The 13,356-nt window shown below is 39.8% G+C and overlaps 1 protein-coding gene across 1 annotated transcript in view; it reads right to left on the bottom strand.

Moving 5' to 3' along the window:
* The window catches only part of HCFC2 (host cell factor C2), a 67,123-nt gene that overhangs the window by 38,653 nt on the left and 15,114 nt on the right, over nt 1-13,356 (bottom strand). Inside the window, exons 6-8 of the mRNA XM_075209297.1 lie at nt 6,849-6,952; nt 6,494-6,679; nt 5,168-5,422 (exon numbers count right to left, since the gene is read on the bottom strand). Coding sequence (XP_075065398.1) covers nt 5,168-5,422; nt 6,494-6,679; nt 6,849-6,952 — 545 coding nt within the window. The remainder of the gene's footprint in view (nt 1-5,167; nt 5,423-6,493; nt 6,680-6,848; nt 6,953-13,356) is intronic.

Raw genomic sequence — 13,356 nt, 5'->3', positions numbered from 1 at the left:
ATATAAAACCGCGGTGCATCATCCTCATAGGCCCTCCACATTAAAAATGTGTCCTAATGTTGGCCTCAATATGGTGCTAATGTGGAGAGACAGGGCATTATAACAGTTACAGGATTTTAGCATTTACACAGACATAATACAACACAAATGAGAACCCTGCTTAAAGAGCTAACAAGCTAAAGGAAAAACATTGGATTCCAAAAGAACTGAGAGTTTGAAGTTGCTGAGAATAATTGACTATGTCCAAAGCTGTGAATAGATCAAGTAGAATAAGTATGGAATGACCTCTGGATTTAACACAGTAGTTCATTGGCTACTTTAGCGAGTGTTGTTTTTGTGAAGTAATGAGAGTGGAAACCAGATTGCCAAGGGTCTAGTAGGGAATAAGAGGAAAGAAAGATTGACACATCCAAATTAACATGCTCTTTAGGTAGTCTGTATAAAAAGGGGAGTGATAAGGGAGGATATGGGTGGGAGAAAAGAAGAAGATTAGGCAGTCAATGGGGTTGTGAGTCAAAACTACATCTAATTTTCTCTTTAAACATTGATGGCAAGGTCCTCTGGGCATGATTCAGGAGGAGGAGGAGGGGGGGGATGGAGAAGGGAATTGGGAGTGTTGAAAATCTGTTTGGGACTGCAGGACTGAGTGGGTTTGAGAGAGGAGATGTATGCTTGATTTGCACAGAAAGCATCCATAGATTCTTGTTAGGTAGTTCTATAGAACTTCAGATGTTGCTGTCAAACAGTACTCCATTTACAGTTGTGCTAATATAAGCATTTTACAATATTATAATAATTTGAGTAGTAATATTAAATACATAAATAGCTTAGAAAACAAAATATTTTTATAAACGCACATCATTGGTTTTACAAGCACAAGCACATAACAAAACTGTATTCTCAGCAGATTCCATCCATGTACTCACATTGGATATACATCCTGTGCATAACAGCCAAAACATGAATTTCTCACTAAACAACAAAATTAACAACACCAACACTTCACTCAGCAAGTGAGTTATGAAAAGAAAATAAGCTTCTGGACTTGAATGGCAGAGCCAAAATAGTTTATTTTTTATTTTTAACAGCAGCATCTGCTCTACTCCATTAAAAGGAAAGATCACTCTTGGTGCAAAAAAAAAAAAAGGACTAAATTATCCATCCCTTATTTCATAGTAATGGAATCATATATTTAGTTTTTTTGTTAAGTTTTTGATATTTGCACCTTGATTTATTTTTAGTTACATACAACATTAACACCTTACACAGAATGTTACAATTGAACAATCACAATCTTATTTCCCTACCACAAGTTCACAAACAGGTACTAGGTTAATCTATCAGTAAATCAGAGCACACATGGAACCCTCATGAACATACAGACAGAAAAACTCCGTACATATAGCACTATGCCACCATTTATCTATAATTATGTAATGTGCTTACCTCGTTTATAGCACATAAATATGGGCCTTAAACACAATGACAACCCGGGATGCTAGATACGCCGTGACCGCACAGCTACAATAGCATGTTGTGCAGTGGGAGCCTGTCCTGACTGCCGAGCCAGTGAAATCTGCTTTCTAGGCCTCTCAATCTAGACCCATAAAAATATCATAAAATCTACCAACAGTGCTTATGCTACCACTGGTGTATATAATCTGAGCCTCATTAGAACAACTCCAACGCACTTGCCAGTGGATGCTTCGTCCAGCTTATGGACTCAGTAGTCAGCTACACATCCTTAACAATAAATCTAAGTAGAGGCCCCTTTAGCCATCTAGACTGTCTTACATAACCCAGTGTCAATAATTCAAGTGGTCCTACAACTATAGATGGTGTCTCTATGATCACACCCGCAGCTCAATCCCCATTGAATCAATGCATTGTACATTATGAGAATGAGTTCTTTGTACTGCAAAGGGCTCCACAGCCACCAGATCTCAATCTTATAAAGCACCTCTGGGATGTGGTGGAAAGGGAAATTAGCAGCATGAACGTGCAGCTGACAAACCACGATGTGATGCTTATGTCCACATGGACCAGAATCTTTAAGGAATGTTTCCAGCAGCTTGTTAAATCCATGCCACAAAGAAAGTAGTGTCCGTAACGTAGCCCAGGAGATTTACTTAAACCTCATGACCAGTGGTGCAGTGGTTTTCTTCATGCCTTCTGAGCCTAGCAAGTGCCAAACTTACAACCCTGAGGCTAAAGATCACTCATGGTTGAAAGATAAGGCATGCGGGGGTTTATAGCTTTGCCTCTGATGACTGGTAAACACGCTCACTGAAAAAAAAAACCAAAAAATAAAACAATGTCCCCTGTTCTACCTCCTTCAAGACATTTTTTTTTTTATTTTAAACGAGTTTCTGAAGGGAAGAGAAGCCTATTTAAGGATGAGGCACTTCAGTTTCTGATCTTGTCCTACAAGTAAGCCCATTTGTGACACTGACAGGTAGGGCTGTTAGAGAAAAATTACATTCCAAATGTGGATATTAAATCAACTCATACAGGTCAGAAGCAACATTCAGCACGATGTGAGGAAAACTCTCATTAAACGAATTACTGTTAATAAACCAGCCTTTTCTCCTGGATCCTAGCAAATCAGTGTTGGCCGGATGGAGGTACCATCCTGCTAACATTGTCCTGGCCCCTTAAAAGTTCAGAAGCCACTGATGATTGTAGAATGCAATATTATTCAGGCTCTATCTAGTGACTCAGAGAAAGACACATGGGGTGCACGATTGTACAAAGGACAACACCGCCATTACTATGCTAGTCAGGCAAATGCCTCTATGGAGATTTTAACCTTTGACATGGTTTTGATGCACAATGCAATAATACTACCTATTTGTATACACAGATACCTTAAATCATAAGGAAATTAGATCAGGAAAATCTTGGTATTTTCATGACATGTGGGCCACATACCCATGAAAATCTAGCTCTCCAATGGTATGCTCCCTTCCTCCTTTACACAAATATTCATAAAAACAATCCAAAAAAACTCTTGACCCAGCAATCTATCCAGCTACAGCCATATTTCTCTACTCCCTTTTGCCTCCAAACTACTTTAGCGACTTGCTTACAACCACCAAACTTTCTCACTCGCTTCTCGACTGCAATCAGGCTTCGCTCTTAATACTCCATTGTGACAGCCCTTACAAAGGTGATCAACAATCTGTTTAAAGCAAAATCTAAGGGTCAATTCCCATACTCATCCTCCTTGACCTCTCAACTGCTTTAACGCCACTGATCACCCTCTGTAGACCTTTCACTCTATTGACCCTTATGGCACAGTAATTTTCTGGTTCACTTCTTACTTATCTAACCGCTCCATCAATGTTTTATATTTGGTACAGCCTGCCCTCCACTCCCGCTACCTGCTGGGGTGCCACATGGCTTTACTTCTTATTCAACATTTTTAACTTGGCCTCCAGTATCACCTCTATGCAAGTGACAGTCCAAACTACTTCTCCTCCCCTGAGCTCTCCTGTTCTCTACTATCTTGCGTGACCAACTGTCTCTCTATTTCCACATGGATGACCCAATGCTACATAAAAGCACAACATGTCCAAAAACAGAGCTCATCATTCATAGGTTTCCTTTTTTAAATAAAGTTTTTTTAAAGAAAAATATTCACCCTCATCTACAAAGTCCGCAGCAGCACCACTCCTTTCAAATCTCATCTCAAAATACTCTCCGTTATGTCCTCTCAGATCTGTCTCATCTGTCAGATAATCACTTTTCAGTTCTCTAATGTATTTCATTACCATTTCCAATTACTCTAGCCCAGCTTGATATGCTCACAGGTACTCGGATGCCCCTAAGTCTTGTACTCAGAGTAGTGAGAGCTTATCTTAGTAACCAATGGGTATGGAGACTAGGAGACGTAGTACACAAGACAGTATACACAGGATAACCAGAACCGATGCAAATGGTCAATGGGAGGCAGCAGACAGGAGTGTCAAGGTTTAAGCAAGAAGGTCAGGGCAGGCAGCAAGCAAAAATGGTCCAATAACAAAAACAAAGGGTTGACATGGGAAGCATGTCCAGGATATTCCAGGAACAAACAGGGTCAGGCACCAGGTAGACAATCAATAGGTAGAGGATGCACCAACACAGCAGGCTTCTAGCAATTTGCAGGGCAAGGACGCTATAACCGTCAAGGAGACTAAGCCTTCCCTGCCATTTCAAAAAGAGAAGGACAATCGGAGAACTAATTAGGAGGCAAGCCCCCCAAAATTAATAGGTGATTAGAGTCATGTGACTGCAATCACAATAGCAAGAGTCCCAGCTGTCTATCAAGCAGCCGGGGTGGAAATAGACAGAGCAGCTTAGCAACAACTGGACAAAAACAAAGAACAGCATCCCGGCTGCTAAACAACAGCCAGGACAGGGAAAGACAATGTGAGCCTCAGCAGCAGCGTGGTTCTCAAAAAAGCGTCAAAGAAAAAATTAGTGTGAGCCTTCACAATTAGTGCGGTGGCTCATAACAGGTACTCCCTTGCTGTCCCATTCTCCACTCTGACTGATCTCAGCTCTGTCCTTTTCCCACGAGATGGTAAGCTCTCCCACAAGCAGGACCTGTTACCCTTTGTTTTTAAGTCTGCATTTATTTTGTCTACCTTATATATCCCTGTTTTATATATGATCTGTTTTCTACACGATGGTGATTTACAAAATAATAATAATAATAAATAAAATATAGACATGCACAACACAAAACATGGAATTAATATACAGCATAGCAATAAAGTAAACCTACATGCAAAGAAGCCATCCATTTTGTGGGCTACCCTAACAGGTGTGAAAATCTAGCTAATCACTTCACTAGGAACCAGTATCTCATGAATATAAATGTCAGGCCTCATGAATATTAGTCAGGCAATGGATCAGTAATGACACCGATTCCTAACAATAGGGTGAATACAGGTTCTGCCCAGGAAATGGATGCCTCTGCTCTGTACAGATAACAGGTTTGAATTAAAAGCACATCATAAAAAACACAAACATGCTGTACACCAATGCCAACAATAATATATTTGATTTCATTATATTAACATCCAGTTAACTAATCAAAGCTCACAATTGAATTGTTGCATGGGTTACAGAACTGCTATTTGCACAATTTTGTTTATACATTGTTTTTCAGAACATAACTTACTTTCCTCAAAACGCTGAGAGCACATAGGTCCACTTTGCAAATGCAGTGGAGCAGTACGCGGTGCAGAGGTAATACTGGAACTTAGTGCAGATATTTCACTGAAGGGGGCAGGTATTCCATCACCTGTTGAAGCTGGCGATTCTGGGCTTAGTTGCAGGAGATACCCTTCAACAGTTGGCAATTCATCCCATTTAACATGAAAAGAGTTTGTGGTAGCTAGGATCAGTTGAACTTGTGAAGGTGGTGGAGGATTCTCTGAAACATAAATATACATAAACTGATTTATGTTTACTTGGGCTTTATACTTCCACATCTGAAACCAAATAAATCAGACTAGTATAGTGTAGATGGTAGGATAATATGGATGTTTTGTGTGGGCTGCACTGTGGATTGTGGCATAGTGTGTGTATCAGTGCTAAGCGGTGCCATTAAAGTGTGTATTGCTACACAGTATAGATGTCAATGTTGTGTGAGTTTGCACTTACGACAAGTTGCAGTTAGCAATAAACTAAAAGTTTTGGCAAATTTTGAGACTCTAAAATTAGTGTTCTGTAGCTGGCAAAAGATCACACTGTAAAAAATGTTGGAATGAAGAAAAATTGTGTATATTTTAGAAAAAGACATACTATTTAAAACAATTAGCTAGAAACTGTGCAAAAACAATCATATACTTTTCATACTCTTAAAATGACTTTTTTTTTTAAAGTACATTTTTGTTTCAACCAGTAAATAAAGGTTAGTGAGATGAAAACAAAATATGCAATATACACTCATTATTTGTAGCATATTGCGGGCATCAGCATTTTGTGGATGGCAGAATAAAGTGGATGTAAGAATTGTGCTGAATACAGTGGGTTGTCCCACAAAGACACGCACAATACAATCACACATGCATTGTTAAACATATGCAATGCACTTGAATACATGCATTATGTACCCCATGCAAACATTCTGCCATCTCCATACATGCATTCCTGTACCAAAGGACAACGAAGACTGTGAACTGGAAAGAGGTAGAGTTTGGGAGTGCCTGTGGGAGATGAGAGGAGTGAACACTGGGTCAGTGTACAAAGTGGGAAGAGGCCCAGTATGAAAAGTAAGGACCATATCTGTATGCTGAAGAAAGAGGGAGAGCTAGCTGGTGGAATCTGAATAGGTAGCTGACAAGGGAGGAACCCTGACAATGCTGCTAGGAGTTTAAAAAAAAAGCCTGCTCCAAGCAGGAGAGAGGACTTGCAGACCATTACAGGCAATACAGGAATCACAGGACCTGTTTAGCTTGTATAATTACTACCAACTAAACAACAGTACCAGCTATGCACCTACCTGTGTCAATGTACCAAAGGTCTTTGCAACAAACTTGGTAATTCCATGCCTTTTTGTAACCATCCCTTCCACTCCAGATATACAAGCGCTTCCCAATTGTGATCGCACAGTGACCTGCTCTGGGTCTTGGCCAATTCCTTCTATCTTCTGAGCAACCTGACATTAAAGTTGTCCATTCCATGGAGTCTGGATAATAAAAATACATGGTGCTAAGCAGAAATAAATAACTGTTTATCGCTGCATCTTGCCATAGCCTAACAAGATTACATAGATGTATACCGCACACTTGCTTTACAACTGCAAAATGAACGACTCTTTACATAAAAAATGATGTCAAGAAATGAATGAAACAAACCCAGATTCAGGTAGGAAAAAGAGTTGGTGCACTTCCACTGGTTTTCTTGAGAAATGTTATTGTCATCTGCCATTTGTGGAATCCAGCCACCAAAAATATACATTCTAAAAGAGACAACAAAAACGTTATTTATTTTTAGATATTAATCCATATTTAAAAAGTTATCAATTCTACTTTGTACAGATACAATAATTAAATACCTCATTCTCTTTATAGGTTTCAAATGTGCAATAAACAGTAAAGTTAGTATCAAGATTATAAACCCAATACAGCAAAATGAAATATAATACAGGGTGTTTCATGTTTACTTTTATTTAAATCACTCCAATGGCTATGCAGGGCTTCAGTCAGAACAAACAGTGAGGATCGTTTACAAACAGTCAAGTCTGTCATACATGAGTTTATCTGTACTGTATTTGATGCACATGAAGACACTGAACTTCTTTGAGGAAGGAGCAAAAGAGAATACTGGAGGCACAGATTCAGAGTAACACTGAGCAGACTCTACTTTATAGTGAAAATTAAAAAGTAAAATAGCCAAGTACCACATACAGTCGGCTCAAAGCACATCATGACCATTGCCCACTAACAGATCCCCTAGGAGATGTAACTAATACTGGTGCCTCCTTTAAAGACAAGAAACGACTGGTCCAAAGAGTCTTCTATTACATCAAATTTTAAAAGGGGAAATCTACCCGCAAATAATTCTATTATCCAGGCAGATCTATTTTTGTTGTTTTTGAATGTGACAACAGATAAGCTCAGATATGTCCATTAGATACAATTGTTTATACACAGCAGATCTATTAATTGTATCGATGGGCAATAATAAACGTGATTTCTATACTTATGTTGAATTCTTTAAGGCATCCACACTTTAAACAATTCTATTAATTCAATGTTCCTCCCTCTTATACTGCCCCATCTTGCAGCCATTTCAGTTATTTACCAACCAAGACCCACGGGTCAGAGCCAGAATGGAGCTAAAACAAAGAGAAACGACTTTATCCCTGAAAAATTAACATTTCACGTTGGTAAACTTTTTTCACAGGAGAACTAAAACGGAATTGGTTGGGGATTCAGGGGTATATTTACTAAATGGCAGGTTTGAAAAAGTGGAGATGTTGTCTGTAGCAACCAATCAGATTCTAGCTGTCATTTTGTAGAATGTACTAAATAAATGTTAACTACAATCTGATTATTTGCTATAGACAATATATCGACTTTTTCAAACCCGCAATTTAGTAAATATACCCCTCAGTGTCTCCCCATGCATTCAGAGAAAAGGATCTAATGTAAGTATAAAAATCCAGTTTTCTCTATCAGTCACTAGGGGATACTAGACCATGGGGATGTACCTTCGGGTTGGTAGATGCATTGCATAAACACATTGAATCTGTACAATTTTGCAAAGGTATGCACGGAGGCCAATATGGCTGACCAACACAACTGCTCAACTGAAGCTCTGTGCTGCGCTGCCCACAAAACGCTCATCGATTACACCGTTAAAACCAGATGTGCTAATACTTGCCACGACAATCAGGTGTCACAAACTGCACCCAAGCTCTTTTCTGTTTTAACCTTTTTTAGGATGCAGGAAGCATGTAATTAGAATTTGAAATTCCAAGAAAGCATCATATCATCGACCAGATATACTTGCAGGCTATTAGTCCTTTTATTGCAAGGTAGTGAATTGTGTATCCCTGCTGGTTGATGCACGCCACTGCGGTGGAGATGTCTAGTTGAATCCATATGGGATTTCCTCACATTAGAAGGTGACCGCAAACTAGTGTTTAGCACTACTCTTATTTCTAGAACATTTATTGGAAGTTTTGCTTCTTCTGGACATTACAGACCCTGGAACCGACAGTGAAGAACAAAAGCCCCCCAATTCTAGAGGCTGACATTTGTCATCACAATTGTCCAATGACATAGGACAAGTAGATGGCCCCTGTTAATGCTGCCGTCTCTCAGCATCCAGAGGAGCAGCGTCCATCTGAGAGCAAATAGACACCTTACTAATTTGAGTATGTCCACCAAAAGAATCCATTGGGTTCCTGAATTAAAAATAGATTTGAAAAGAAAACCCAAGCTACGGTGTTCTACAAGCACTGTGATAATCACACCCACTGCAAGTAACGTGTGAACGGCTTGCTGCATGTCCTGGCCTTTTACCTGGTTCATAGGGAGACAGGAGGTGAGTAGGTGGGAGGTTGATGACATATACGGATCTATAATGCCTCTCAACCAGGAACCTGAAGTGGTATCCGTATAAAGCAGCAGACAGGCTCTCACCAAAGCCTCTGCAGAATACCTGTCATGCAGGCTGTTTGTCTGAGGGCTTGGTTCATGGCTTCTTAGTGGGCCAACCCTGCTTACCCCTTTGCAAGATTCCATGAGAAACGGAGAACTGCTCTCTTGATCCCTTTTACTGTAAAGTGAAAGGACTGAAACCGAGAGGCCCACGCTCTTGACAGGTTTACTGGTAGGAAAAAACTCTTTTGCACGAGTCAACAAGATAGCAATTTTATCCAACTCTGGCTCGAAGAAAACAACACCGGAAATAGCAAGAGACTCCAGAGTCTTATTTGACTCTGCATTCGCCTCCCAAGCATTGAGCCAGAGACCTCCGTGAGAGCAGACCAACAAAGCTGAAATTCTGGCTCCAATTTGACCACAATCCAGGGCTGTGTCCACCAGATATTCAGCCTACTGAATGTGTTCTGCCAAGATCACCATTTCAGACCTAGGTCAGACTGCAAGCCTTTTAAGAATTGCTTTTTCATGGCTTTGTTGACCGAATCTGAGACTAAAATGGGTCTCAGTGAAGCACCAGCTGCTACATAATTAGATTTAAGAATGATCTCAAACTTCCTGTCCGTACCATACTTAATGGCTGTGGTATTCAGGATAAGACTAGAGGTGGCCTTAGACAATCACTCTATAAGGGCATGCACTGTAAGTGGAATATCCCTTTATCTGTATCCTACTTAAGTAAGGGATTAAGGGTCTGCAATCTGTGTCTAAATTTATGCCCTTGTTTGGACCACAAATGCTTTCTCTTCTTTTTAAACAGCGTATTCCCAGACTCTGCTGAAGCCTCGATTTCCAAGGTGTAGTACTTGGTGTATTGCCCACACAAAACCATCCACCCCATTTTGCAGAGTCCTTGTCAAAACACATAGAATCCTCATGTCTGATGCCTCTGCTACCTCACTCTGTTCTTGGGAGGAGCACTCAGAATCAGACAGACATTCTCCAGGACGGGACCAAGATAGAACTCTGATGTTTTCTGGAACTTATCCGTTGAGGAGTTCTCTATAAACTTCTCTAAAGCGGAGGAAACATGTACATGACCCTGCATCAGCCATATCGCTAAAACTGGCCCGTTTTGTGGCATTGCGATGCATGGAGTATTTGGCTGAAGATTCCCCTACAACCAGGGGACAGCAAGCGAGCTCTGTAGTAAACACGGAATTAGACTGCGCTAGTGCCTTAGCCCAGGCCAGTTCTACCAAATCACAGGTGACCCCTGCAGGTATGTATGACATAAGGCGTCCCTGTCTAACTGTCCAATTGGCAACTTAGCCTGATATTTTACACAAGTACAAAAAGTCACAGATGAAGTCCTGCCAATCCTAGACTTCCCTCTATCTGACATGACAGAAAAGGAAGAGAAGCAAATGCAGATACAGAGCACACAATATGGAAAACTGAATCAGGTATCAACAGACACAAATAAACTCAGCAAAAATTGTACAGAAATAAACAACACCCAATGCAATCCCACCCAAGCTAGAAGAAATTACCTGCAACTGGGGAGATTGAGAAGAACAGGACTGCTGGTACGGTGTCTGGTAGAGACTGATCTTTAGAACACAGCTGAAATAAGTCAGCAAGGAGGTGCAATATGTGCTGTCTGCCCCCCAGGGCCTATTACTTGTTCTACAACTGTGCTTAGTGTGGGTCTGTTTTTGTCGAGGGTGCCCTCACCTGTCCCAGCTTCCAAAGCAGAGCCCTGAACACTACAATAGCCCCCTTGTCTAGCATGTTCAAGGTCCCACCCAAAATCGACTACATTTTTAACAACCTCTTCACTGGTGCTAGGAATGAGAACTTATTTTGCTGCTCTCCCGGTGCAGTCTGGTGCTGCTACACCCTATTGATGGTGCTTTGGCAGCACAGGGCTCCCAGTCACTACCACCGTCAACAGTGAAGGGGGCCCCCAAGAGGTGTCCCATGGCGGAAGCGGGGTTGCAGCAGGCGGTGCTGATCCCAGCACTTGCTCAATCCGCTCCAATATGCCTTGCTGGCCTGTCTACTCCAGGTGACCACATCAGTGGTAAATTCCAACTCAACATAAGAGGCAGTCCAGCCAAAAAACAAACTAACACTCCCTGTCCGGAGGGCTCTCTATAAAAACTGAATTCCCAGCAGGATGGGAGGTATAAGTAGGAGGAGCATTCAATCGATAGAATTATTTAATACCCCATGGTGCAGTGTCCCCCCAGTGGACGATAGATAAACAACTCTACCTGGAACAGAGAAATCTCTGAAGGTGGATGTTAATTCCTAAATCTCATTAAAAGTTTTAACATTTTAATCCCAACATTAGCCCAAGCTCAAAATCTAAATCAATCTTTACCCAAGACCTAACACTAGTTCTTAATATTCCTATTCTCATGCAAAATCTGAGTGTAGCGCAATCCCTAAATAGATGTTGAGAGCATTTTGCCTATAGGTATAATCAGTTTACTGAAATCAAAATTCATTATTTTGTGTGTATTTGTAAAAGCATTTTTGAAAAAGCTTTTCCTTTTGTTATATATTAAAAACACTGGCAATATACTTGAATACTTTAGCACGAGAATAGGAACTAGATCATGATAATCAATGTATTTTAACATCTATGTGATTTTCATACATATAAAATGCATGAAAACTTGCATATATTAGAGTATACTAACCATACAAAAGCTCTGAATCTAAATCTAAATGCTAAGTGGGCAAACCCATCACATAACACAATCTGTGCTATTACAATTGTAAAGATATGATTGTTTTTGTTCTGCTTTGTTTTATAAACACAATAAAAAAAATATAGGATTGTTTGTTTTGTTATAGTGCAATATTGGGAAAACCTGGCCCATTCTAGTTACTAGAAACAGAAGCTAGGACAAATGTTATATAGCAATAATGCATGTGTGGTATCAATATTTAAAACTGAAAACAAAATCTGAGCATGGGAATCATATCTAATTTATTATTATCAATGAAATTCAAGGCATGCTAGTAACATATCCCTAACACTAGATAAGCTCATATCACAATATCCGAATGGGTTTACATACGACCGGTCAGGCCAAATCAATCTGATTAGTTTTCAAAAGAATGTAAGTTGCAAATTGGAGCTTAATAGTGCTGATATATTATATATAATATAGATTATATATATAATAGATGTGATATATTTAGACTTCCAATAGCATTTGATACTGTTCCACATAATCAAAAGGTACAGAAGATGACAATACTATGACTAAAGGGAAAAGTATGTGCACTGTTAGGCAACTGACTTAAAGATAGAAAGCAGAGGGGTGTTCTAAATGGAACAAATTCAGAATGAGGTAAATAGTTTAATTTGTATCATTGGAAATCTGGTAAGATGAAGTACAACATAGACACATGTAAGATTGTGCATCTAGGCTAGTGATGGGCCACAGGCGGCCATTCGATCCTTCACTGACCCCGTTTTATTGTCACAATTGTTTGTTATAGCTTGTAACACTTGTTTAAAATGCCTGTTGATATGTTATTACAGGTAAGGGTCTCTTTCTTTGGTTAAATGTATTGTTTTAACATATTACGGAGAATAAGGGTAATGTGTGTCCCTTTTGAAGGTTAGCTGGTCGCCCATGTGGCCCCTGAATTGTATCAGGTTGCCCATCACTGATCTAGGCTCCCATAATTATGATATTTACACATGAATTAGGATGCAAATGAAGGGAATCTGGAATTGAATGTAATATATTAGTAGACAACATTTAGAATAGGAGCTCTTAGAACCAAGGAGCTGCTGCAAAGGCTACTAAAATTATGGGATGCATAAAAAAAGAGTGATAAATACATGTGAAACAAACATAGCTTTATCACTGTATAAGCCACTAATCTGACCCATTCTTAAATATGAGGTAAGCTTTGGGGCTAAAGAATGACATCAGAGAACGTGAGAAGGTACAGTGGCAGGCATTCTTGCCAATTAAAGGAACTAATGGGTTACATTACAATAGCAAGATTAGATAAAATGCTTTGGGGATAAAATGCACATTAGAGTCTAATTGATATATATAAATGTGTGCAAGGTCAATACAATGTTTTGTTTCCATACTACTGTTCTGGTAACATAAGTTTCACTGCAAGTGGAGGAAACACAAGAAAGGGGTCCTCCACTGTAAGGGTAGCTAGATTATGGAATTGTCGACTGGCCAATTTTAAGAGTATTTAAAAG

The sequence above is a fragment of the Mixophyes fleayi genome, chromosome 4 (assembly GCF_038048845.1).
Source record: "Mixophyes fleayi isolate aMixFle1 chromosome 4, aMixFle1.hap1, whole genome shotgun sequence".
NCBI classification, from domain to species: Eukaryota; Metazoa; Chordata; class Amphibia; order Anura; family Limnodynastidae; genus Mixophyes; species Mixophyes fleayi.
The sequence above is the reverse complement of the archived record's forward strand: the minus strand, read 5'-3'. Positions and strand labels throughout refer to the sequence as shown.